The 24,836-nt window shown below is 46.6% G+C and overlaps 5 protein-coding genes across 16 annotated transcripts in view; 1 reads left to right on the top strand and 4 right to left on the bottom strand.

The window, feature by feature from the left end:
- prrt2 (proline-rich transmembrane protein 2) overlaps positions 1-6,468 on the bottom strand; it is a 29,610-nt gene extending 23,142 nt beyond the window's left edge. Inside the window, exons 1-6 of one of the 7 annotated variants that reach the window (XM_088359033.1) lie at positions 6,144-6,468; positions 4,748-5,197; positions 3,913-4,218; positions 3,515-3,804; positions 3,246-3,375; positions 367-1,915 (exon numbers count right to left, since the gene is read on the bottom strand). In XM_088359033.1, coding sequence (XP_088215159.1) covers positions 1,899-1,915; positions 3,246-3,375; positions 3,515-3,804; positions 3,913-4,159 — 684 coding nt within the window. In that variant the 5' untranslated portion in view covers positions 4,160-4,218; positions 4,748-5,197; positions 6,144-6,468 and the 3' untranslated portion in view covers positions 367-1,898. Of the gene's footprint in view, positions 1-366; positions 1,916-2,335; positions 3,376-3,514; positions 3,805-3,912; positions 4,219-4,747; positions 5,198-5,493; positions 5,616-6,143 lie in introns of those variants that run through there. The other 6 variants (XM_088359034.1, XM_088359028.1, XM_088359031.1 and 3 more) reach the window with 6 other exon arrangements.
- Positions 6,469-6,602: 134 nt separating this feature from the next.
- On the bottom strand, positions 6,603-10,671 carry kif22 (kinesin family member 22). Its single transcript, XM_088359016.1, has 13 exons — positions 10,450-10,671; positions 10,057-10,251; positions 9,787-9,914; positions 9,558-9,709; positions 9,258-9,467; positions 8,492-8,864; positions 8,139-8,262; positions 7,934-8,009; positions 7,689-7,863; positions 7,432-7,517; positions 7,104-7,304; positions 6,971-7,030; positions 6,603-6,892 (listed from the first exon to the last, which is right to left on the bottom strand). The coding sequence occupies exons 2-13, from the start codon at positions 10,242-10,244 to the stop codon at positions 6,863-6,865; spliced, it is 1,803 nt and encodes a 600-aa protein (XP_088215142.1). The 5' UTR covers positions 10,245-10,251; positions 10,450-10,671; the 3' UTR covers positions 6,603-6,862.
- A 361-nt stretch (positions 10,672-11,032) lies between these two features.
- Positions 11,033-12,960, top strand: pagr1 (PAXIP1 associated glutamate-rich protein 1). Of its 3 annotated transcripts, none has more exons than XM_088359025.1 (5): positions 11,033-11,224; positions 11,677-11,864; positions 11,944-12,277; positions 12,352-12,443; positions 12,604-12,960. In XM_088359025.1, the coding sequence occupies exons 2-5, from the start codon at positions 11,678-11,680 to the stop codon at positions 12,837-12,839; spliced, it is 849 nt and encodes a 282-aa protein (XP_088215151.1). In that variant the 5' UTR covers positions 11,033-11,224; position 11,677; the 3' UTR covers positions 12,840-12,960. The 3 variants fall into 3 exon arrangements, with proteins under 3 accessions (XP_088215151.1, XP_088215152.1, XP_088215150.1); XM_088359026.1 differs by having other exon boundaries at positions 11,033-11,280; positions 11,660-11,864; XM_088359024.1 differs by having other exon boundaries at positions 11,034-11,224; positions 11,660-11,864.
- Positions 12,961-13,151: 191 nt separating this feature from the next.
- Positions 13,152-18,336, bottom strand: LOC148382733 (ceramide synthase-like). Its single transcript, XM_088359023.1, has 7 exons — positions 17,855-18,336; positions 16,600-16,802; positions 16,450-16,533; positions 16,152-16,377; positions 15,834-15,929; positions 15,092-15,201; positions 13,152-14,946 (listed from the first exon to the last, which is right to left on the bottom strand). Exons 2-7 carry the CDS (start codon positions 16,722-16,724, stop codon positions 14,694-14,696), a joined length of 894 nt encoding a protein of 297 aa, XP_088215149.1. The 5' UTR covers positions 16,725-16,802; positions 17,855-18,336; the 3' UTR covers positions 13,152-14,693.
- A 321-nt stretch (positions 18,337-18,657) lies between these two features.
- mazb (MYC-associated zinc finger protein b (purine-binding transcription factor)) lies at positions 18,658-24,796 on the bottom strand. 4 transcript variants are annotated; one of them, XM_088359019.1, is made up of 8 exons: positions 24,625-24,796; positions 23,657-23,782; positions 23,342-23,537; positions 22,958-23,064; positions 21,538-21,785; positions 21,396-21,459; positions 20,940-21,111; positions 18,658-20,875 (listed from the first exon to the last, which is right to left on the bottom strand). In XM_088359019.1, exons 2-8 carry the CDS (start codon positions 23,696-23,698, stop codon positions 20,532-20,534), a joined length of 1,173 nt encoding a protein of 390 aa, XP_088215145.1. In that variant the 5' UTR covers positions 23,699-23,782; positions 24,625-24,796; the 3' UTR covers positions 18,658-20,531. The 4 variants fall into 4 exon arrangements, with proteins under 4 accessions (XP_088215145.1, XP_088215148.1, XP_088215146.1 ...); XM_088359022.1 differs by having other exon boundaries at positions 23,666-23,782; XM_088359020.1 differs by lacking the exon at positions 24,625-24,796 and having other exon boundaries at positions 23,657-24,503.
- Positions 24,797-24,836: the final 40 nt, after the last annotated feature.

Here is a 24,836-nt window from a genome sequence, read left to right as displayed (position 1 = left end):
GTGCTTTATGTGGACAAATGGGAGCGGCTGCAGTACAGTAAGTAGTGCCTGTCAAATTAGCTGACTCACAGGATCTTTGCCTGTCAACATGGAAACACAGCCCAGGGGGATTTTTATTTTCTGTTCCCTGGAAGATCTCTTTTTTGCCACTCAAATCATTTTTTTTATTTTTTATTCAACATATACAAACATGTTTTGAATGTTAGCATTAAGCTTTTGTTGAAAATTTTTAAATATGAAATTTTCATTTGGGTTAATTGCCCACTTTAGCTGTAGCAAGCACGCTGTGCCTCTTTGGAGAAATACACAAGTGGTAAAATATTTGGCCTCTATAAAGCAGATTGTGAAAAACAAGTAGCATCCACCTGCATGCATTGTGTCTTTATTATAAATATACTGCATAATTATAATATTCCAAAGTGACAACTCGTGGTTCATACATGAATCCGAAAAAATCCCACGGCATGCCAGTCACTACAAAGATAATCAGAACAGAAGCCAGTTGCTAATAGGACGGCCGGGTCAACTATTAGTCATATCACGATCATTGAGGATTATATCAGCAGAATACACCGCTACAACTCAAGATTACTAGATCAAATATACATGTGTGGGGGGGGTTGGCCTTGACAGGAGGCAGGAGTCGATTGTGTAAGGTCGGTAAGAAGCCAGTTGGTTTGCATCACAGTGACAATGGCAGGTATAGGAAGGAATACACAATAGAGTGAGTGCAGACCTCACGAGTAGGAGATAGAAATACGCAATTACAGCTCGGCAAAACATGCACAGACCGATTTCACCCAAGCTGAACGTCAACGTGACCGCGTATAGCCGAAAAATAGTTTCATGGGCGTTTGCAATGTAAATGCATCGTTGTTTAAAAAGCTACCTTGTGACCGAGCAGCAGCGCACGCAAGCTACGCTCACGACGTGGATGGCAATCACCCGCCACTCCTTTGTTTACAAAGTACACACGCACCCACACACACACACACGAGATCTTGTACAAATATTACCAAAAGATAACCTGTGACCGACACAATTTGAATGTTAAAGCGCGCTCACTGGCCACTTTGTTAGGGACACCTGCATCAACTCAGGACATTCAATACATGTTACTAGCAAGGCACAGATATCAACCCGTTAATTAATTAGTAGTGGTTGTACTAGTTGTCCATTTTTGAACCAAATTGAGTTGTTTTTTGCGCTCAAGTGGATTTGACAAAAAAAAAAAAAAATCGAATCTTTGCTCGTACAGAATGTCCTTGGAATACCGCAGGTGTCCCTAATGTTGTGTCCCGAGCATGTCCGTTGCTACAGTTTCAATGGTGGAACTCACAGTGCTTCAAAAGGTGGCAGCGTTAAGAAGATTGCGGAATGTTTTGGCCCTGTGATAACAATTGAGACTTTTTTTTTTTGGCACTTATGTTCTCTTTTACTTTGCAAGACAAGACTCGCATCATCTCTCCGTGTTATCGTGGCAGTCTCAGAACAGGGTGATGGAGACGTTTTGTCCTCCAAGGTTGAGATGGTGACGGGGCGGGGCGAGTGGAGTGTCTCCGTGTATCAGAGGGGATTTGACATGCTTGCGAGCGCGTCCTGGGATCGCCGCAGCCGAGATGTCCAATCGACTGCGACTTCGGGGACCAATCAGTTTGTCTCCATCCTCCAACAATAAACTGGCGGACGTTCCCAATCCCTCCCACCTCCCTTTTTTTTGCATCTTGTCTTCCATGAGCAAAACAGACTTCTCTAAGATCAGAGGGGCTAGAAAATAAGTGGCTGAGTTTGGTTTTAGTCGCACATCCAGGTAACAACTAGATGGTAAAAAACAGGCGGTGCAGGTGCGGGCCGGTCGGGATGCGGCTGCCTTATCCCGTTTGATGGCGGGATGAAACTCAGGTTTTCACATTGACTAAAAGAAGGAAAAGGAAGTGGGTTAGTTGGCCAGCTGTTGCGCAACTGACTGGCGGTTATGACACATGACGAGGGTCACTAGGCTATCGCTCTCATATGGATTTTTTGGCCAATTTGGATATTTGGCAGAGAAGAAGAATCCGATAACGGGTTAATCGGCTAATTATTTGAAAAAATATTTGGGGGGGCACTTACGACAAAGTTTACAACATTACACAAACATTGCATTCAAACATTCCCCCCCCCAAAAAAATTTAAGTGGCTTGGGTATGGAGTTAATTAATCTCCAGGCACCACCACCAAAGGGTTGCTCTGTAATTCCGACCCTTCGTACAAAGATAAAATCAAATTTTAATTTGGATGCAAATACGCGCGTCTCCAGTCCCGATTCATTGAATGAACCGCGGATTCACAGATGTGTTATGAGAATCCCTTTATTAGCCAGATACAAGAACATACATCATAGGTCGGGTGGTACAAGGGGGATAACAGGTAAGGAATGAACCGCCGACTACACAACACTACACTACACACACAGACACACACACACACCTCGGTAGCATGCAGTCGTTTGGTTCCAGGAGGTAGAAAAAGATGTCAAATGAAGACAACGACGGAATTAAACTGATGGAAACGAGATGTAAAGGTAATATATCGCTAAGATGGAAGTTCTTAAAACGGAGTACAGTGAATATATATATATTTATATAATATATAAATATTTTGGTCAAATTATTAGAGTAATATTGAGTCAGCTACGCACTATTTTTTTTGTCTTTTGTGTAATACGGATCGTTTCTGTACTTGATGTGATAGTGGTGCCATTAAAATGTGGATCAAGCCAGTTAAGTGCCTTCTTAATGGGGGCTATTTATCACGACAATCTGTGTTCGGGGAAGGTAAGTACCTTCTTTGGAACGGGCATGCGGCATATAAAAAGGCCATTGCAAGGAAATGGCTTGCAGGGGCTTCAATGCCAAATGACCGGGTCAATAATCATACAAACAGTTATGACATGGAACTATTAACACAGATTAAAAAATGAGGAAGGACTATGTCAACAAAAAAAGGATGGAAACAAGACAAAGATTGCATCACACTGAGTGGATAATGCGGCAATCCAGCTCATTTTTTGCTCATTTGTTAGAGTGGATTGCTGTGGAATAAACCATTTGAGTCAAAGGGGGTTAACTTTTTCCCCCTTCTAAATATATATTTTGGTTCTCATGTGAAAAGGTTTATAGTAGTGGATTGGCACAAAGGAGTTAAAAAAAACAGTAGAAGGGAGAAGAGATGGATAGGTTAAAGGTCAGATTTGGGACACTCACTGGCGAGGTTGACAATGCAGGCGATGATAATGAACGTCCCTCCCACTAGCGACACCATGGACAGCATCTTGGCCACGCGGCCCAGACGCACAGCGCCGTCCAGGTTCCCTTGCTCCAGGCTGTTCTTGGACTGGGAGGGAGGAGACAGCAGGTTAGTCATCTGCCAATGGAGATTATAGACTACTTTTCCTCCACCGGTTGCCAAATTATAATGGATAAGGTGGCTCATGTTCATATGCTTTGATTGGGTGCCAAATAAAAGGACAAACCATGATGGAGTAGACAAAGCCCACGATGTTGATGGGCCACACGGGGCAGAAGCAGGCCAGCACGGAGAGCAGGAGGTAGTCCTTCACTTTGGTGCGGTCCAAGGGGGGGTTGGTGGCGATGCTGGAGTGACGAGACAGCGAGGGCCTGGGCGAGAAGGCCGTGTAGGCGATGGAGCCCGCCCGGCTGCCTTTCCGGGTCTTGGCGTGGTGCGGGTACGAGATGGAGTGCTGGCGTCGAGGAGGTGACGAGACCACAGGGGAGGCGCCGTCGCTGGCGAGGGCCCCATTACCTAAGGGACAAAAAATTGCCTTGCTTTGGATTACAGAAACACAATCAGCCCACACACAAAGGTTGGAACATTTGCAGTCAAATTTGCCCCATTCCCATCACCACTCACTGCTCCTGAGTTTGTCGTTAATGACGATGACCAGCTCGCCTTTGGACTTGCTGCGTGGGGGTCCGGCGCCAGACGGACTGCTGCTGCTGCTGCTGCCAACGTCGCCGCCGCACGGGAACTGCTCGCCCACGCCCAGGGAGGGGCACGGCATGGCCACAGACACTTGGCTCAGCTCGGGCTCCTCCTGATCCAGCAGGGACGGTCGCTCCTCTCCCGGCCAGGCGGAAGGAGACGACGCGGGCATCATGTTGACAGCTGTGAGGATTTATATTAAAAAAAAAAAAAAAAAAGAGGCAGCTGGCGTACCTAAGAACAGAACAGAGGTGGAAACCAGCAAAAAATCTGTGATTAGATAAATTTGCAATGACCAGGGTCTAGTTTATTTATGTCTAAGGCCTGGCTTTTTCCTTTTTTTCCATAAAGAATTCGCACATTTTCTCCACAATGCTTTGCTGAAGAGGTTGGAGCAGATGATTACGCGCAAATAAAAAATAACAATATTGCCATGGCGACAAATGGTGAGATACAAACAAGCCAGTAGAACACACGCACTGTATATACACAACAGAGTGCATGTGATAAAAGCAGGTGTGCACACAACAACATATGTGTACACACACACACACTTACAGCACAATAAAGGACAAAGCTGTGATGGGGGCTGGGAGAGGGGAGCAGGACAATGGACCAATCCTCACTAATTACCTCGCTGCTTTTAATACACTACCACGGAAAAAAATAAGGGAACGAAAACGGGGGGGTTCCCCGCATCGTCATCCTCACCCGTCTCAATATACACAAAATGTGCCTAGTCAGGGAAAACCAAGAAACTGACCTTTTGTTGGTATTCCGTCGTTTTGTTGTCAACGCGATAGCGAGGAGACGGATATTGGCATCGCACGTTATTTATCCAAGAATGAAATGAAGAGAAACGTTGATGTTTGTTTGCTCATTTGAGCAGAGGGCATCCGTGTGTGAGGATGAAGACAGGGAGGAGGAGGAGGATGCTTGCTTGTTGGGCTTGGATGAGGGAGGGAGGGGCTCCAGCATGCAGGGGCAGGCCAAAGAGACGGATGAGGAGGGGGGGAGGCACAAGTGAAAGCAGCCGATGTGCTATTGTTTATCGATAACATTCATTGTGCCTATCGATCCGTGTCAGACGAACGCGGGGATCGGACCATTGTAATCATTTTTGGGGAGGACAGTGTCAAATGTGATTCGCCGGCAATACAGTGTCTTCCATCTTGCCGTTGCTAGGGAGGATACGTTGGATTTCCCCATCCACCTGTCCAAGCATCATATTACAAAAGAGAGAAAAGGATCAAGAGAACACAGATGGAAAGAGAGAAAAATAGAGAAAAGTGGAGCAAAGAACTATGCAGTTGGTAAATTAGCTCACACTGAAAAATATAAACCACAATAATTTCTTATTTCAGCTTAGACACCCAGTCTATTAAACACATGTAGTGAAATGAGACATAACTCAAGTTTATACAAAATGAACAATAAAATAAAGGGGGAAATTGTTTCTAGGCTAGAAAAACAAGCAATCAATTACTTATACATGGGTAGTGAACGTGCCTCATACAAAAATACATCACAAGGAAGGTCGTTGTCACATTTGAAGCAGTTGTGTAAGGATGCATCCCATTTACTTCACGTCAAGAATACAAAAACAACATAGTACGTGCTGGGATTTAAAAAAAAGTTAGTGCGCCGTCTTGTGGCGTAAAAGGGTAACTACAACAGTAGCACTGTACGTCAACAAATAAAGCTTTTAAACTGTTACGTAATGGCAATTCCATTATTTAGCAGTCGGGGGATTACTTAGGCGCCAATATCATATACGTTTGTTGTGCTTGAAAAAAAGTAAAACAGAAAAATAAAATAGACCACGTTAGGTTTATCCAGTTCAAATATTAATTGCATTTTATTTACATGGACTTGGTCACCTGAAAGCCACATTTTCAAACTATTGCTTCAAAAAACTTATTTTAAATGAAAGTCGTTTTTCGTGTGAATGTACTTACTGAAAGGTTGCCAAAAAAAAAAAAAAAAAGCGGAGATAGCATTTTTGCTTAACATACATTTGGTACTGGCTGCATCACCTACTTGTCAAGAAAAAACAGCTTGTTTGGTTTTTATGTCTTTTTTTTGTCATAATTAAAAGTATTGTGTTAGTTTGGCATCTTTAAACAAGGCAGAAAAAAATTGAAACGTATAAAACTTACCTTTGGGCTATTAAGTCAGTCCAATAAGTCAGTCCAATAAGCTTGGTCTCATTGCAGCTGAGTCGCATTGCTCTTTTTTTTTCCTGCTTCCCTCTCGGTCGAAAAGGATTGAGCTACTAGATTCCTGGAGATAACTTCAAAATACAAATAATATTTTAATTGTAACAAACATTTACCTTGACCATGCTTTGTTTGCCCTCCGACAAGTTGGGTCAGCTGTGGTAGGGCATTCCAATCAACTGAAGGCGCGTTTGGAACTTTACTTCAAGAATGGATGCGTATAGGGAAAAAGAGTGCGTTCCACAAACAGCCAGAGAAACAGTGCGCGCCCGGTGTATGTTTCCAAGCGCGCCCGAAATTTACCATCACTACGAAGCTACAGAAACAGCAAGAAAAAAGGGATCATTTTAAATAATTCTAAACTTCATGACACAGGTTACAAATACTTCCAAACAGAGATTTTAGTTTTTTTTTTTAATATTTACATTTACAAAAATGTCACCCAAAAAACATGACATTTCTTCTTGGGGCAAAAGGGGGGAAAAAAGGCAAAAATTTCATTTTCAAATAAGGCTGCAGGCAATATGTTCAAAAAAGGATGTGCTGTAACAGCCTTCCAGGTTCAATGCAAGTTTTTTTCAAAACAATATTTACAGAGTCACATTTCAATACATTAATGGATATTACAATCCAACCTCCTCCTAAAAAAATGAAGGTGATTACTTTCCCATCTCACTCAAAAGGTTTGCCTGAAAATAGAAAGAGCAAAATATGAACCCGAGCTCACGTCATCAGGTCAGAACAGCATACAAAAGTTGTTAACTTGCCTTCAAGAAGGTGGAAAATCTTTTTTCTGTCATCCCCTCAACTTGAGAGAGCTCTTCCAACTGCGTGAAGATGGCCCGACATTACGAGTAGGACGGACAACAAAGCAGTGGAGGCTTCACGTCTCGTACGTACCTTGGAGAAAACGCCGTGGAGCTCCCTCCAGCCCAGGATGAGTTTGGCCTTCTTGTCGCCGATCTGCTGCAGACCTTTCAGCTCCTTAAGGGAGCCCGTGTTGAGGATCTGGAGGATCTTGTGCCTGGCCTGGTCCACGACCGATTTGTCCAGCTGGGATTCCCAGCTATTCACCATTGCGTTCTCTTTGGCGCCCGGAAGCTGAGAAAAAACACAAATGCAACACTCGGTCTACTGGCTCCCACCGTGTCCACAACTATCAGGAATTAAAACAGGGTGCTGATCAATAATTCATCTGAAAAGACATTTTCCCAGGCGGGACGCTGACCTCAGCGTGAGGCGGAAGCGTGACGGCCACTTTTCTCTTGACACAGACTGACTGCTTCCTGACGGTAAGCGGCTGCGGCCGGCACACTGTGGAAAATCGAAAATGAGGGTGACCTGGCGGCCGCGCCGCCATGAATAATCCAAATTGATTCTATTTTAGCAGCGACTGCTCAGAGAAGTGAGTAACAGCGTGAGGTCCACTTGCTCAATTGAAGCACATTCTCTCCGCCACCCAGCGCTTCCATCACGACGACTTACGGTGATCCTGCAGGGGGCGGACCACGGCTCGCTGCAAGTTGCCTTTCATGACGTTGGCCTGTTTCTCTTGTAGAGGCACCGTGCTGCTCCTGAAGATGGGCTCCTGACCGGAACCTGACTTTGCCTTAGCCAGCTGAGCGAGGAGCACGTCCTTTCTCTCAGAGTCTCTCTGCTCCTGTTTGAGGATGAAGGTGAGTTACCTGGGTTTGTTTTGTTTGCGAGCCACATCCTTCAAACACACTGACCCGGTCTTGGTTCTCGTAGCACATCACCCGCTTCTCCAGAGCAAGCAGCCTTTCTACGAGTGACGGTTCTGACAGACTGAGTGTGCATAAGCAGAAGACACCAACACGTAGGTTGACTGAGATGATCGCTTTTTGCTACCCGGAGCTCAACAACACACAAATGAATTAACAAGTCAGTGCTCAGCAGGTACGAGCGTTCTCGCACCTGCAAAGTTGAGTCGATGGCGAGGTGGAGGCCTCCTGCTTAGTTTTCTTCTCAACCTTCCGCTTCTTTTTTTGAGGCTCTGTGCCAGGCCGCCCGGCACAGAGATCCTCTCTGGTCTGTTTCGCTGGAGAGAAAGAGAGCCAAAAAAAAGTGGGGGGAGCAGTTTAGTATGCAGGGCACAAAACAAGAGCGACACTATTTGTCTGGAAATATGCCACTGCATGATTTCAGGCCGCATTGCAGTGCCAGAAGTCAAGCATGACGGCATCATTTCCAAATTGAGACATGGAAGCGAATGAGATGATTTTCAGACGAGTAAAGTGTAAACAAAAATAAACAAAACCCATGCATACTTTCTTGGGTGAAGGGCCTGTTGACGATGAGCTTGGACTTGGCCGCAAAGTTGAGCGCGCTGACCGTATCGAAGCAATGCTCGTACTCGGGGGCGATGTTGACGATCATGAGCGAGTGCGCCGAGCCGCCCAGCGAGTCCTGGAGCAGGCGGGTCAATTTGCTGTCCCTGTAGGGCACGCGCACCGAGGCGCCCGACTTGAGCGAGTCCACCACTTTGCTAAGAGTGAAGAGCGACAGGTTGATGGCGCCGCTTTCTTTGAGGCGGATGCCCCGGTTGCCCGTGCGCCGGTTGTCCTCTGAGCCAGCCAGGTCCACCAGGTAGAGTTTGCCCGTTTGTTGGCGGCGGGGGAGGCAGTGCTCGGTGCGCACCACCTTAATGAAGAAAAATAAATGATTGGTCAAACGGAAAGGAAAGTAGTAAAGGAACAAGGACAATTCATACACACACATAGCAGACACCCGCTTGTACCTCTCCCAGAAAGTCCCAGAAAGCCCAGCAGTTGCTAATGAGAGCATCATGAGAGGGTTGATTTTAGCACCAGCTACCAAATCCTGGCCTACTGCACAAAGGCCACGACCTGCTTAAGTGCTTTTTCAAGGTTCGCATAGGTTTTTTTCCAAGGGCGACATCGATAAAATTCTAATAGATGATCTGAAAAAGAACTCTTTACAAAATTCCCCTTAGCTTGGACACCTTGTTTTCATACAGGCCACCCAAAAGGAGATTCGAAGAATGGCAAAATAGCCAAGTGGTTCCGCTCAAACCTTTATGAGGAGGACAGCGTGGCTGCGACTGGAGCGCTCGTTGACTTTGGTGGAGGCCGTGGTACGCTTGAGGTTGGCCGGCACAAAATGCCGTTCAAAGTCCGAGAAGGACGAGATTATTGTGTGCGTGAGGCCCGGGATGAGGATGTTCTTGTCCTTGTCCTCCCGGATGGGCAAGTCCTGGGAGTTTGGCGACATAAGATCCAGCACCTGAATCGTGGAGACAGAAAGCAGCAATATTTTTGAATGGATCTGGAAATATGAGGTTCAATGTAATATACTGTGGAACTCCAACCATACCTTCTCATTGTAAATTTCTAAATACGACATTCCAATGGAGTAGTCCCAACCCTCGTCCTCATCCTGAGCACTGACCAGATTGTAGACCTCTCCAACAGCACGAGGAATCATGCCAGGCTGAGCTGAACTTCCCAACATGGTGTGCGTCTTGCCTTTGGATGAGAAGAAAAAAAACAGTTCACAATCTCTAAATCGTAACACAGCCCTTAAAATGGCTAAGGGAACATACCGGCTCCTGTTGGCCCATAGGCAAAGACACTAACATTCTGGCCCTTGGTAATGTAAGGCAGAATTGGCTTTACGGATGACAGGAAGACCTCCTCTTGTGTCGATTTCTCTCCATGGAACACATCAAAACTTCAAGACAAAGCGCATCATTTAATAAAGGTGTAAAGAATACACGGACACATTTTTATTTCTCAATGGAGTAGTTCAGAGACCCCTGCTAGCTGATTTGTGTTTAATATAAGGTTTTGATCAATGACAGATGGATACTTACTGGTATTTTAGCGTTTCTGTTGCATTCCTCCAGTTTACAATCTCCAGGTTCTGAGAGTCCAGGCCTTTCACACAAGGTCCCGGGTCTCGCTCGTCTTGTTTGTCCATAAATGGTCGTAGACGAACCGCAACCTTCACTTGGGTTGTTTTCTTGCGTCCACGGTCGGAGACAGACACGCGCTGGGCCATGTTTTGACTTCAGGATGATAAGTGCAAAGAGGGCAAATTAGTTATAAGTAACGATATATTAATAAAAAGGTCGTGCTACAGCTTTTTATTTTTTTTTTTAAGAAGATGCTCGGCTTTTACCTAGCGTCTAACCGCTAACCTACGAGAGGTGAACGCCACGATTCGGTGATTCCAAAGGATATAAGAAAACGTATCAATCCCTTACCAATGTTCTCTACAGAATCCAAGAAAGGACGCCTTTAATAATGTCTTAAATGACGTCCTGAAGTCGAATTCAGCAACATTGTATATGCCACGTTTTAACAATGGCGAACAGGAAACCCAAACTAGCTAACGGAAATATTTTCAAATCAGGGCTGAAAGGATAATCATCCAATCGAAACGCTGGCCAAAGGAGCTACGACAAGAGGCCAATCAGAGGCCGCTAAATACTCGCTTCGATTAAAAACGAAATGAGCTCAAAAGAATTATAAACAATTATAAAAGTAAAATATACTGCTTCACATTTATTTACATTCAAATTATTTGTGGGCGAAATATATTCTGGCCAAGGTACGCCATACAGGAAGTGGCGCCGGATGTAGATTTACAAATGCCAAATGGTGCGCACTTTCGAAATAAACTGCCACAAGAAATATCCGTCCCACACCAGATTTAGTTACACCACTGTCTGGGAAAAGACACCTATTTATTTCCATTTTATAGGTAAATTCTAATTTGTGGAAATTAAATTAAAAAAGTGGTTGTGTATGGGATTCCGTAAAAACGAACCCCCGCCGCACTTTCGACACGGCGCCGGCTAATCCACATGATTATCAAGTCTGCGCTCGTGTAAAAGTCAGCGGGTTATTCTGTCCAAAATGGCGCTTTGTTTACGTACGTGTATTGTGGTGTAGTTACAATAATGATTTTTGCCAATGTCAGTCGTCGTCGGAGATAACTTCATCTAAACTTGCAGCAACGGCATCACCTAGCTTTCGGTAATGATGAGCCAGCGCGCTAACGTTTGTCCTGCATCACTTCCCATTCAAACGTGGTATTTGCCTGGAAGTTTCTTTGTGTCAATGCAATTTGCTTATGTAGTCGCTTTTTGCTTGTGTATATGTTAAATGCACAAGGTTCTTCCCGAACTTTTACCTATTTTGTCTCACTGTTTTGCATACGCCTTTACCAAATGTTCCTGCAAAGGTCATTACATTCATTCACTGACATCTATTTCAGATCTAATTTAATGGTCTTCTAAACTGTCGTTTTACTCACCCCACATCCAGATCAACAAATTAAAAAGTAGTGGGCTGGATGGAGGCCAACTATTACGTGTTTTTCCGTGTTTTTAATGTCCCTAAGTCCTACGAAGCTACGTAGATGCATAAAACACCTGTAGTTTACTTTTTTTTTTTTTGCCTATTGCTTAGAATTTACCTTATTGAAGAATGCAGGCTGAGGCCCCAGGTGTGGCCCTACGTGAGGGCATCCAGGCTCTCTGTGTCCAAGAAGCAGAGAGTAAAAACGAAGCATGCAAACAGGAGGAAGGCACGAAACAGGATGCTGAGATGATCGCTGCACCGGTGGAGGACGCTGCGACCATGGATGACAAAGGTCAAGAAAGTGAGGCAAATGGTACGATAGTTCCTGCGACAAAATTGCATTTAGAACAACACCCACACAAGATTGAAATGTGTTAATTTCACCTCCCCAGACCAAGACGCAGACAAGCTGGAAGGAGAGGAACTCACAAACGCACCTCAGTCGGTGGCAGCGGTGGAGGACGAAGAGGGAACGCAGGTGGCAGAGAAGGACGGCGAATGGGAACTGGTGTACAGCGATGAGGAAATGGAGGACCCCAAGAACTGGATGCCGCCTCCTGCTGAGATCAAGAGACTCTATGAGCTCCTGGCCAAGGGCGAGATGCTGGAGCTCAACTTCGAGCCCCTTCCCCGGAGGCCGCCCACGCCCGAACGCCCCCTTTCGCCCAAAAGGGAGGAGGAGGAAGACGAGGCTGAGGAGAGAGAGAAGAAAGAGAGGGATCTCAAGTTAGTATCATTCAGGGCTGTTTTAGTTTTCAGGGATTATGGATTGACCGTGTTTTTTTGTTTTTTTCCCTCAGGCCACCAAGTCCAACTGAGTTTGACTTTAATGAGGAGCACCAATTGCAAGCCACCCCGAAAAGTTCTTTCATTAATAGACGTAGGACACCAGGTGAGCACTCCATCCAAATTTTATTATCTATGGAAAGCGTTTGGAGTAGAATAGTCAAAAAGTTTTCCATGAAGCTTCAATGCTGGAAGGACTTAATGGAAAGCTGAAATTCTACTTTGGGTAGCATTGTTGGTTAACTTTGAACCTTGGCCCCGCGCAGGGTCGTCAGCTCGCTCGTCCGTGAAAAGGGAGGCCAGGATGGACAAAGTGCTGTCGGACATGAAGCGCCACCGCAAAATCGAGGAGCACATCATGCGCACAGGCCGAGATCTCTTCAAGAACGAGAAGAAGCTGGAGGCGGCGTTGTCGCCCAACAGCCAGAAGGAGCGAGACAAGGAACGGGAGCGAGACAGCAACCCCAATACCATCTTCTCACCTAGGCAGAGGAGATACTGAACACGATTGTTCCTGTACATTTTCCGAGGCGCTTTTTCATTTTTTTTCTTTTTAATGTTACAAGCTTTGTATGTTTTCTATGTTTTTGTATGATGGCAATAAACATGCTAACCTGAGACAACTTACGGCTGGGTGTGTTGTTGACCAAGTTAATCATGTGGATAATCAATAAACAGAAAAAAAAAAAGTAAATATTTAAAGCACTTCAGCAATCACAAATGGTGGCGCAACATGTAGACATACTCACAGGCATGTATTCTTTCGGCAGGGGTGTGCAGACAATTAATAGGAACAAATAAATACAACACGTGAGACAATCAGGACAGAGAAGTATATTTCCGATTAAGTTTGAGTAACATTACGGCCTTCACATCAGGCTCCGAAGCATCGAGTATAATACGGATGCATAAATATGCATTCAGAACCACAAACCAAATAAATAAATAAATACATACTTACAAATAAATAACAAGCATTTGGTGGAATATACGGTACGTTCGGGTTGAGCTGGGCCTGAAGGGAGGGGTGGGTAATGTGTTCGACATGCCCGGTTAGTATTCCAGATGTTTTGGCACGCATTTCTCTCCTTTTATATATTATTATATATATATATTTTTTAGCCATGACCCATTTCCAAGGGAGTGCAGCTGCAGCTTTAAAACCAACACATTAAAGTGACGAAGCCAGCCGGTCTGTTTAAAAAAACAAAACAAAAAAAAAAGGTTCATAGAACCTGCGGTGCAATTTGCACAATGTAAAAAGTGTCAAAATAAATACATAAATTAAAAACACTGAACTGGATACATGTTTGTTTTTGTGACTCCGGGCTGCGTGTCAATTACGAGGGAATGTTTCCCCACAATACTGTTCCCCCTTAAAAGCGCAACATGGCGGGGGTCCCTTAATAATGCCTTTTGACAATATTAGAAATGACCATGCGCGAGATATTTTGGCCAACAAATATTTTCCTTTTCGCTCAGCAACTCCAGCGCTTTCAAAGTGTGCCCAGTTGCGATCATCGGAATGACGTCGTATCTACACGTAGCTGCGCGAGGGATCGGGGCTCCTTTGTGTAAACCGACGGAAGTGAGGCGTCCTTGATCAACACTAAATGAAAACATTATTTTCTGAAAAACGAAACACTGCCCTAACACTGACATGGAAATCGGCGCTATGTACACCCGTCACATTTGTCCCCGTGTCCTCTGAGGATGAAAATCAAACAAAGAGCAAAAGAATTGTGGAAAAAGGGGGATAAGGCAGCAGAATGCAGTCCTACGAGATGATCTCCAAGTCTGTGGGTTGCTCGTACAAGTTAGAGTGACAGTGACTACATAGAGGATACAGAGAAACACTAAGAAGCCGGAATTTCCTTCAGCCGGGATTTTTTTTTTTTTTTTTTGTCGTCTCGGTTGCTATAACTGCCGTCCGTCTACAGCAAATGTTCTAACATACACTATAATACATTCCTACGGACCTGCTCTTCCCGCGAGGTCACGATTTGATCTACATGAAGGAAAAAGGTGGCCTATGCTTTTGCTATACATCCAGGCTAAATCCTCTCAGGTCAGTGCGTGTTCCTTCCTGTCACAGTGCCCCGATGACATCATCAGAGTGCGACGGCGCTCTTATGTTTACGCCTACAAAGTGAGAGGCTGAAGTGCTTGAAGGCCAGCAAAGCCGACGTTCCCGGCGGTTGCTGCGAGCGGCCTGCAAAGACTCCAGCGCTATTTGAGGACATCGTCTGTAGCCTTTTTAACCTTCGCCGCTTTGCTACTTGTCTCCCCACCCCGTGACATTGGTACATTCGCCTCTCTTCCCCCCCCCTCCCGCCACGCCCGCCCCCGACTCCTCTCAGTGGGTGGCCAAGTCGGGCTCGGCGGAGGGCACTCGAAAGCCGTTGGCCGGCTGGGCCGCCGCCGCCGCGCCGCCGTCCGTGGTGGCCGCGCGCCGTCTCTGGGAGCGGGAGGTGCCCATGAAGAGTCGCAGGGCGCCCCGACAAATGAGATAGAACCAATAGAGCTGCGGCGCCATGAGCAGGGCGGCCCCGAGGTTAGTGTGCCAGGGCACCGACAGGGGGACCAAGTGGAACGGAATGGAGGCGTACCTGCACCCCGACAAAAGGAAAGACACCAAGGGACGGGTTGATTAAACGCAAACGGCATCCCCACCCCTCCCCTTTTGCCGCCCCGCATGAGAGACTCCCAAGCTGAGCGTTAAGAGAAGAGAGGCGGGAGGAAGAAAAGACGTACCTTCCGTAGGCGTAGTAGAGGTAAGGGAAGAGGAGGACTCGACAGATGAAAAAAGTGATCAGCATAAGAGCCCCGTTCACTTTGTGCAGGAGTGTGTGTTGCTGTTTGTACTGAGAGAGGGGAAACAAGAGAGGGCGGAGAGACAAAGAAAGAGACAAAGAGAAGCCAGCAGTTTGCCATGAGTGGACTTTGGCTTGGCCTCCCCCCCCCCTTCCCCGTGCATCGAGCGAGAGATCCTATAGCCGCTAACGTCACGGCTTTTCGAGCTTATCAAACTAGCGCAGAGACAGCTGACAGCCCGAACCAACGCAGAGGGGTCGGGCGGGTGCGGGGATAGGGCGGCGTGTGCAATGTTTACTCAAGCAAAGGGCGTTACCAAGTGATGTTTGGAAGGGCCGCTCGTGTTAAGGGACAGTTAACATATGCGGGTTTGCATGCTGAGGATAAGCAGGGACGGGGCGCCGCCCGGATGGGATAAAGAGAAGGCGGACAACGACATTGGCAAAAGCAGAGGGTGTTTAACAAGAAAGACACGTTTCCACCAAATCCTGTTCGCCTTGGTATGGGTCAGAAAAGGCGAACAGGAAGGGTCGCATAATGTGAAAATGATCGCTTCCCAATTGGAATTGAATGAAAAGGCATCTATGCCCTTCACGTAGCGTCCTTGGTGGTGGAAACGTGGCTCTCTAGCGCGTCCTTTTGGCACGGCACCATTGCAGGGGCTTGGCGAGCGTCCACCTACCTGGATGAGAATTTTTCCTAAGCAGACCGACGGAGTGCTGAGCTCGGCCATGAACATGATGCCCTGGAAATAATCTCCTTTTCCTTGACGCACAAACTAGAGGGGGGGGCGAGACGGACAGAAAGTCGTCAGCGGGCCAGAAAACAATTACACCGCTTATAATTATGCGGCACTGTTGGCAGGAGTCACCAGCTGACAAAAATTTATGGCGGCTTAGCTGCTGCAGAATTTTCCATGTGAAAATCTCAATACCATTCTCAGCATGTAAACAATATAAAGGCACCACGGAGCGTTCAACGGAGGAGAAAGGGCGGTTACCACAGAAACGGGGAAGCAGACGGTAACCATGACGACGTGGTGCAACACCATGAGGAACTCGCGGCGCAGGTAGCTAGTCAGCGCCGACGCCACGTGCTGGGGGGCGGCCGAGGCCTCCTCGTGCCCTTTGACCCTCAGCTTGTACCAGTAGCACATGAACATGGCGTAGATGTCGTACACGAAGTAGGGGACGGCAAACATGATGTAACTGCTGGTCAGCCAGTGCCTGAGGGGTGCAACAAATGGTTTGGCTTGTGACCTGCACCAAATAATATTGCAATCCAACAAACGGACTCACTGATCCTCGATGATGTCATCGCAGGAAGAAGCGATTATGTAGCCGGCTGAAGAAGCCATGACCGCCTGAATCGACGACACCAACCTAGAACGGAGACAACCGGCGTGAAAACAAATGCTGACCCAGGGAAAAACGTCAATGTTTCCCAACCTTGCCGACACGATGACGGCGTCGCCTTCGCTCCATCGCAGCGCCGGGATGGACTTGAGGCACTGCTTGGACAGAAGGAAGAGGCCCGGAAAGAAGACGGAGCCAGCAGCGAGGATGGTCAGCATGGTCCCACGCCGTCTGTCTGAGAGGCAAAAAGTTGGGAGGGCAATCTGGTCCTGGAGATTTGTTGCTCTTTCTCCTCCCTGCAAGAGGTCAAAGAGCAGCAACAATCAGCCTGCATCGATCATACCGAGTCCAACAGGAGGAAGAACTCAAGAGAAGTGTTGAAAACAATTTACGTGTTATGATGGGCATGATTAAAAAGCTCATTATCATATTCCTACAATCAACTCAAAGACAAATTGAAAGTCAATCGGTGAAGTGATGTCATCAGCAAAGCTGCATTCTGATGACAGTAAGACCTACTGTCCCATTTATTGAGCCGGGTTCCAAGTGGTTTCGCTTCCAGCTGACTCATTAAAAAGTTGACATCCATTAACCACATGCACATTGCATCACAGAAATTGTGCTGAAAATTCCTGGCAGCATCATCTTGGACTATGGATCCGAGACTTGTTGCGGCAAAGGTTGATTATTCAAATTTGACAGCATTATATCTGTATTTTATATCTACTGTAGGTATCAGTAAGGTAAGTGAATTATCACTTAACCCTATATGAGCAATGTGCATGTGATTCGTGTGGAAATTGTTTATTTTAAAATTATGTATTTACCTTCACCCAACTCTGCAAGCTACATACAAAGAACAATTAAATGATCTACCATTTGATGGTAGAAGCTACATAACTTATCTTTATATTTGCATTTTAGTTTGGGATTCTGTCGTTTGATTTTTTTTTTCATCTAAAGTGTCAAATAAGTGCCAAAATTTGGAAACAATGCAACAGTGCAGGTCATTTGTGTTAACAATGACGCTAAACACACCAGCTAATATTAGCCAATGTCAACCAACGAGTCCCCGCCGGCTAAACATGCTTCTTACTTTACAAGTGGGATTTTTTTCATAAGGAATAAAAACGAGGTTGCACCACAGACGAGGGTATTAACTTGTTAAAAGTATGGAAAATATGTTTTGTTACACACGGTGGCGACACTTTACTTGACATGTTATTTGTTTGTAGCCGTTAGCACTAGCCGCCGCCGAGCTAACCCGTCGCCGCTAGCAGCCAGGAGTTCAGTGCACATGTCTCGAGCGGGGAGGGAGGAAACGGGTCAAAATAAGACGGATATTTACACAGAGGCTCTGGTGTCGTCCAGTCAGCGGCCGCTTGAAACTCGCGTCCGGCGGAGTAAAGCTAGAGTGGTCCCGGGGGTCTCCGCCGCGACGATCCACATGTTTTGTGCGGCCACTTGGATGCCTGCAGGGTTAGCAGCTAGCCAGCCAGCTAACAGCTAGCTTGCAGCAAGTTCGATCGAAATCAGCAGCAAGCTCACTCGCTCGCACAAGTATGGACGCATTCAGTGATTAATTTGTATAAACGTCTAAGCAAACGCATAAAAATAAAATCTTTGGGAGGCGATTGTCAGTCGTCGAAGGAGCGGTCCGGTGCCCGTGTCATTGCATCTGTTGTGTGTGTCGGTGTGTGTATGTGTGTGTCTCGCTCTCTTGCTGCTGTTGACTCAACAGTCAGCGGACTGCTGCGCCAGCTACTTGCTAACAGCAGCATCGAGTCATGACGAGGTTTTGCAACACTCGCTGTCTCCCCTACTGCATTTCATTTTCTCCCCATGCATCAGAACCTTGCATGGAGCCACACTCGATTCTGCCCCGTGGATGTTTTTTGCACGGGTGTCAAAAGTACTTATCAGATTCAAGACTTAATCAAAAATGTTTCCCCCCCAATCCTAACTCATTGCTTTTCAAAATATTGCATTTTTTATTCCCCCTGCAAGGAGATTAAAACTGAGATTAAGGCAAGATTACGAGCAGTGATGCTGGTTAAGAAAATTCCTGGATTAAAGCATATTAAACACAAATGCTTCCATTTACCGACTCCTTTCTTTTTTTGTTAGCGAACAGATGAAAACAACACAGTGCATGTTTACCCATTTTACTTGAAATTGTCCAAATTACAAAACAAGAACATGATCTCTACCTCATCTACAAAATAACCGAAATTGTATGACTGTAATAAGCATCTTTTCTCCCCCGGTTTTTGCACTAACCTTTTGGACATGCATACTGTTGAGAAATATAAAAATATAAATATAAATACATCCCATTAATATTCTTAATGAATCCCATGACTATGATCTGATCATCATAAAATGCAGTTGAGTATGATAAGGCATTAAGATTTATCACAAGAGCCGTACAGATTTCTAGAGGTATTTTTTTTCTCTTAGTGTAAATGTAAAATTATTGTTTAGTACATGACAACTTTCCTCAACAGGAAGGAAGGAAGGAAGAACACAGTTTAAACACAACGCAAAAGCAATCAACGTCAAGGTAACATTCACTCAAAACTGAAAAAGTACAAAAGCAGAAATTGTTGTTTGTCAACTTGCTGTGGCGCTTCTTGACTTGACTTAAAGCCCTTTCTCCACGACACCGGCGAGATCCACGTCAAATGATAAAAGTTTGTTAGGTGCTATACACACTAAATCTAATGGCTAACATTTACTCGTTGGATTGGCAGGTAGACAAAATAATGACAGGAAAAAAAGAAGAAAAAAAAAGACTATGGCAATAACAGTTACAATCAAACAGATGGCCAACAAGGTTCATTTTTCAAAATAAAATCAACATGTAAATATTATTGTTTACAACCTTAGTGAAAGCACTCAAAGTTCATTTTGCGCTGAGAAGCCGATTCAGATTGCTTTCATGCAAAAGGTTCTTTTTTTTTTCTTTTCTTACAAGTGCAAGAGTCGCAGTATCAAAAGCTGAAGTGTTGATTCAAAGTTTTTTTTGTGTTGTTTTTTCTTGGCGCGACCCAGAGAGGAAGACTTTAGCGCAAGAAAACTCATTTTCATCCTCACAAACCAAACGACGACAGTGAGACCTCCAAAGTCGTTTTCGAAATACGATTCCAAATTTCCTCACAGGAACCGCATCTCGTTTTTCATTGAACATCACAACAGAACATCAGGTTGGATCAACTTTTGGAGGTTTCACTGTAGGCGCTTACAAACTGCACTTGGTTGCCGTGGCGTTATGCAAACTTGCCCAAAGCAACACACCAGGAAGTAGCAAAAATATTTTTTTCCCTCCATTTTCTGCATGCTGTTTCCAGTTACTCCTAAGTGCAGTGCGAAAGGGCCTGCTCGTTGCTCTACGGCGCCCTCTGTACTCTGTACCGAGAAGTACACCCCCTACAATGCCATACCGCTAAGTACTAAACTAATGTAACCACTTTAGTATAAAGATTTGTTGTTAAAACTCTGAACAAACAAGCTAACATGCTAAAGAAGTCCTGCCTCGTCCACACAAACACACAACTTCCCTTCTAGTTTAGTTTTTTTTTTCCTCAGTGTGCTAATTCTCATTCTTAACACAAGCACTAAATATTTTGAGTCAGTGAGCTGAAAAAAAAATTAAGAAGAAAAAAAAAAAAGAGGTAAGATCTGCGCTGGTGTGAGTTAAACAGAGCAGCCAATGCTAAAGTTGAGGGCGAGAGAGGAGAAGTTCTTGTAATTACAGCGACGGACGCGCAGGAGAGCAAAGTTGTCATCAGTCGAGCTGGATGCGAGGATCAAGGATGCTGGCCCGTGTAACTATTTTTTATTCCAAACAACCTGCCACTGTTTAAAATTATTATTAGACATCCAAGCTCGTCTGAAATGCAAATGTGTCGAAATGCAACGTGTTTCTGATGCTCCAACTTTGTAAACGGATTAGCGTGGACGCATCACTTCTCTTACCTTGCCCTCTTTTGATTTCAAGGACTTGGAAGTAATTGCCGCCGTCGCTAACTCTGCGACTGCGGCGCCGCAATGCTCGAGCAGTCCGTGACCAGCAGGTCCACCACCGTGCCGCCCGTGACGTAGACGGTGGGCGCCGTCACCATGTTGCTGAGGGAAATGGAGCTGCTGGCGGCCGCGTTGGAGGTGGCGGGGCTCTGGGTGCTCTGGCTGCTGCTGTGGGTGCCCATGTGGCCCTGGAGCTGGGTGGGCGTCTTGCAGTGGACGCCGCATAGATGGCAGACCAGCACGCCGCCGGACCCCGCTCCGCCGAACCCTCCGGGGCTGTCCTTCCATTCCTGGCCGTGGTGCTTTTGAGCGTGGACGCGCAGGTAGGTGAGCGTGGTGAAGCCTGAGAGGGAAAAGAGTGCCAAATGCCATCCGACACGACAAAGTCTTGCTTAGCGTGGACTTACTGCGGTTGCACAGATGGCAGACGTGGTGCTGCGACTGGTTGTGCACCCTCATGTGATCCGTGATGTAAGCGGCCGACAGGAGCTTGCCGCAGATGTGGCACGGGACTTTTTCCTCGTGCCGAATCATGTGCGCGCGTAAGCGGTCCTTGGTGGCAAAGCTGGACTCGCACGTCTGGGTCGGACAAAGAAACGGAAAAGGAACGTGTGATGTCAATAATGTGACCAATTATTTCAAAAATCATAATTGCTCTACTCAAAGAAATATCAATGGAATTATCAAAGCAGAATATTTGGCAATTTCGACTTTTAGCACAGATTTTTCCATTTCTGGTATTTTCATCTTTATGATGTGGGCGATGCTTTATGACCTATTATGACTTTCAGTTCACAGCTGAGTACTGTAATATTGCGGATTTCCACCGATCCCTGGGTAGATCTGGATCCTAGAGAACATACCGGACATTTGAAGGGCCGCTCTGAGGAGTGCACCTGTCGCACGTGACTGTTGAGATGGTCAGGTCTTGAGATGAAAAGAAAGGGGGAAAACACTTGATCACATCCATTTTGATCTCTCTCAGACGGCGGCCATGTTCCTCACCTGGAGAAGGCTTTGCTGCAGTGGGGGCAGATGTAAGGCTTCTCCACGCCGCCCTGGTGCGAGCGCACGTGGTGACTCATGCGGTCCTTCCTCTTGAAGCGCTGCTGGCAGATGGGACAGGAGAAGGGCTTCTCGTCCGAGTGGGACAGGCGGTGGCGGTTGAGGTGGTAAACGTCGCGGAAGGCTTTGCCGCACGTCTCGCACGCGTGGTTCTTCCTCACCGGCGTGGGGTTCTGATTGGCCGGCCGCTGAGGGGAGAGGCGCGTAAAAACATGCCATCAAGAGTTCAGAGGGGAAAACAATAAAGTCCGAATGTTGAAATCATGCAAAAACACCCATGTTTAGTTTTGATTAACAAACAGGCAAATGTGGAATGGAGGCAACTGTTGAACATCTTTCATCCAAAATTTTAAATTCCTTCAAATCCATTTTCAAAACCAAATTGGTTTCAAAATTTAGAACTGAAGTAGCATTTTGAATGAAACGTCTTCAAAAGTCCAGTTGCCTCCGATCAACTTTTGCGCATTTCCAAAACCTGCATAACTTGGATTCATATTAAAAGTTCCTCGTTAGATTAATATTTGGTCCGAACGTTAAGAGCGCTTTCTTTTTTTGTTTGCGGAGAACATGCAGGGGAGCGTGGTGGTGACTGCTGGCACGTTTCTTAAACTTGGCTACGGGGATGGAGTGGCTTTATGGTCCCTCGTTCCTTCACGATGACTTGTAAAGTGGATCCAAAAAGTCTACACACCCCTGTTCACATTAAAAGATATGTGGCTACTACTAAATAGGAAAAAAAAAAGAAAATACTTTAGCAAGGGTAAAAAAAAATAAATGTGGTTATTGGGTTTGAAAAAGTTCTACTTCATACTCACGGTGGAAAAAGCTTTGCAAAGATCTAGCTTCCCGTTTTAAAGCTGCCATTTGCGCAGGGGGTGTGAAGGCTTTTGCTATCCACCGCCGTCAACCGCAACACACGGGGGGAGGTTGTCAGGTGACAACGCGAGGGCCCAAGTCGACCATCCCCGTGGCTCGCGGTTCAAGAAACAACATGCTTTGAAGGTTCGGGGTCAACAACAGCCATCCTGGCCTGACCCACCTGTACTGTCGCCCCTGTGGCCATGACGACAGCAGCAGGAGGCGGAGCATGGGGGTTAACACTAGCCATTACGTCGGGCATGGCAACCCCTTCACCATCCTGACTACCCAGATGCGGCTGCTGGGCACCCGTCAGCACGCCGGCAGGGGCGAGAAGGGGGAGGGCGGAGAGGTGCAGCAGGGTGAGGGGCACTCCGGGGGTCCTCTCCGCCCTCCCTCCAGCCCCCACCGCCATCACCGACGGGACCACCGTGAGCACCTGGCCAGCGGCTCCCTCCTGCACCCCCTGCGCCTGCTCCCTGGCCCTGTCCTTCATGCGTACCCCTGTGTGGACCGATTGGTGCCGCCGAAGGTTGTAGTTGTTCTTGAACTGCTTGTTGCAGATGGCACAGATGTGCGGCACGCGGCCTGGCCGGGACATGGGCTTCACTGCGCCGAGGGAAAAGAAAAAAAAAAAAAAAAAAAGACTGTCAATAACTTCTCCAATAAAAGACCCCGGTTTACTAAAACCACTACCTTACTAAAACTAATGTATTGGTATGTTTTCAATTGATTTATTCACATTATTGGAGACACAGGTGCAGAGGAAAAAAATATTTTCACATTTTTTTTAGGGGCATAATGTGTTATTCACAGGATTTTACGAATCATGACGATGGTGGTTTATGTGAAGTGATCAAGTCAGGAAACAGATGCATTGGTGTACCTAATGAAGTGGCAGCAGGGTGTGGATCAGCTCCATGGACCTCGATGGGCATGGGCTCCTCTTTGAGCGCGGTGGTGTCCACGGTGGAGGGAGGCTGAGCTATGTGCTCGGTGGGTGGGGTTTGGGGAGAGCTCGTGTGGACCGACATGAGCTCCGATTGGAGGCCCCCCTCCACTTGGTTTTGGGTGGGAGCATTCTGGAGAGACAAGAAGCCATCATCACCAAAAGTGCACACTACTCGCCACTGCAGCATTGCTGATAGTTGCTGCCACTGAGTCCAATTAAGAATAACAACAACAAAAGAGAGGTTCTCACCAAGCCTACCTGGAAGAGGAAATTGCTCCACGCAGCATCCATTTTGCACCACTGAGATGGAGATTATAAAATCAGCTCCTGGTTGAGATCGAGGAGGGCAGCTTTCGCATGGTTTTGGGGTCGGCCCTCGAAAAAGAAATGACCACACCCAACGTTGAAAAACTGAATAAAGCAACGGTGGGTCTCAACCAAAAAACGGTGAAGAGAAAAGTGGTGATGTCAAGGGGGGCGGCATGATGCGGTGAAACCAAATGGGCGCAACAGTGGACGCACGTAGGCCGGGTAGCACCGAGATGCCTTTCGCCCTGCAGATTCGGATATTTGACTTGGATTAATTCAACGAGAATCAGGCCACCGCTAAAAAAAAATCACATTAGCTCGACTTCCCTTATAAGCCCACGTCGAAATTTCACAAGACTACACGTACGAGCCATCCTGCGTGAAATAAAAGTATTTTTTTTGGTGCAACACGGGGTTATAAGACACGTTATCTGTCAGCCCGTCAAGACATGCTTTGTTTTAATGAGTCAATCTCTGTTTTCCCAGCTCGTCCGTTAGGCCACTCGGGTGTTTGTCGAAGCCTCGCTATCGGAGTCAAGCCGTGGCCCGAGCGAGCGGCGCTCTCGCCGGGCCGCGGCCCGTCGCCCCACCTCGGCCGCTCAGCCGCGAGGATGTCATCTTTCTTTTTTTATCGCCCGCTCTCCCTCCGCCCTCCCTGTGTCTTTCTTCCTTTTCTTTTTTAATTCCTCGTTCTTCTCCCCCTCCTCTCCTTTTCTCGCACCGCTATGGCCCACTCGTTCTTTAAAGGGATAGGGCTTCCTCTTCGGAGCAACCCCCTCTCTCACTTCCGTCTCCCGCGGCCTCGAGTCCGGTCGGTCCTCCCCGTCCTCCCCGTCCTCGCGGTCCTCCTCCCCCACCCTTCCTTCCTTCTTTGCCCGGGCGTGTCGGCTCACACAAAATGCACTCACGGTTTGTTGTTGTCCTCCAAACCAGCTGGATGGGACCGTACGTCGAAATAAGACGGTTTCCCCCCGCGTCTCGGAACCAGCGCCGCCGCCACGACTTTTTTGGTTGTTGTTTTGTTTTTTTCATCAACGACCGAGCCTCGGACCCGTCTTAAAGGGCGGTGCGCAGCGATCCTCCCGTCGGCCCGCAATAATGATGTCAGAGTCGCATATAG

Source organism: Syngnathus floridae, chromosome 18 (assembly GCF_059516105.1).
Source record: "Syngnathus floridae isolate MCC-2025c chromosome 18, RoL_Sflo_1.0, whole genome shotgun sequence".
NCBI classification, from domain to species: Eukaryota; Metazoa; Chordata; class Actinopteri; order Syngnathiformes; family Syngnathidae; genus Syngnathus; species Syngnathus floridae.
Note: the sequence above shows the minus strand (reverse complement) of the source record. Positions and strands in the feature narration are given on the sequence as shown.

Coding starts and splice junctions, on each gene's coding strand:
- kif22 (XM_088359016.1), bottom strand. CDS start 10,244: ATGGCCCAGCGCGTGTCTGTCTCCGACCGTGGACGCAAGAAAACAACC. Junction 8,865..9,257: donor ACGCTGTCCTCCTCATAAAG/GTTTGAGCGGAA, acceptor TTCTTCATTAAG/GTGGTGCGCACCGAGCACTG. Junction 8,010..8,138: donor CCATCGACTCAACTTTGCAG/GTGCGAGAACGC, acceptor ATGCACACTCAG/TCTGTCAGAACCGTCACTCG.
- pagr1 (XM_088359025.1), top strand. CDS start 11,678: ATGCAGGCTGAGGCCCCAGGTGTGGCCCTACGTGAGGGCATCCAGGCT. Junction 11,865..11,943: donor TCAAGAAAGTGAGGCAAATG/GTACGATAGTTC, acceptor TCACCTCCCCAG/ACCAAGACGCAGACAAGCTG. Junction 12,444..12,603: donor TAATAGACGTAGGACACCAG/GTGAGCACTCCA, acceptor GGCCCCGCGCAG/GGTCGTCAGCTCGCTCGTCC.
- LOC148382733 (XM_088359023.1), bottom strand. CDS start 16,724: ATGCTGACCATCCTCGCTGCTGGCTCCGTCTTCTTTCCGGGCCTCTTC. Junction 16,534..16,599: donor GCCGTCATCGTGTCGGCAAG/GTTGGGAAACAT, acceptor TCTCCGTTCTAG/GTTGGTGTCGTCGATTCAGG. Junction 14,947..15,091: donor CTCTACTACGCCTACGGAAG/GTACGTCTTTTC, acceptor GTCGGGGTGCAG/GTACGCCTCCATTCCGTTCC.
- mazb (XM_088359019.1), bottom strand. CDS start 23,698: ATGGATGCTGCGTGGAGCAATTTCCTCTTCCAGGTAGGCTTG. Junction 21,786..22,957: donor ACCAATCGGTCCACACAGGG/GTACGCATGAAG, acceptor CTCTCCCCTCAG/CGGCCGGCCAATCAGAACCC. Junction 21,112..21,395: donor AGCGGCCCTTCAAATGTCCG/GTATGTTCTCTA, acceptor TGTCCGACCCAG/ACGTGCGAGTCCAGCTTTGC.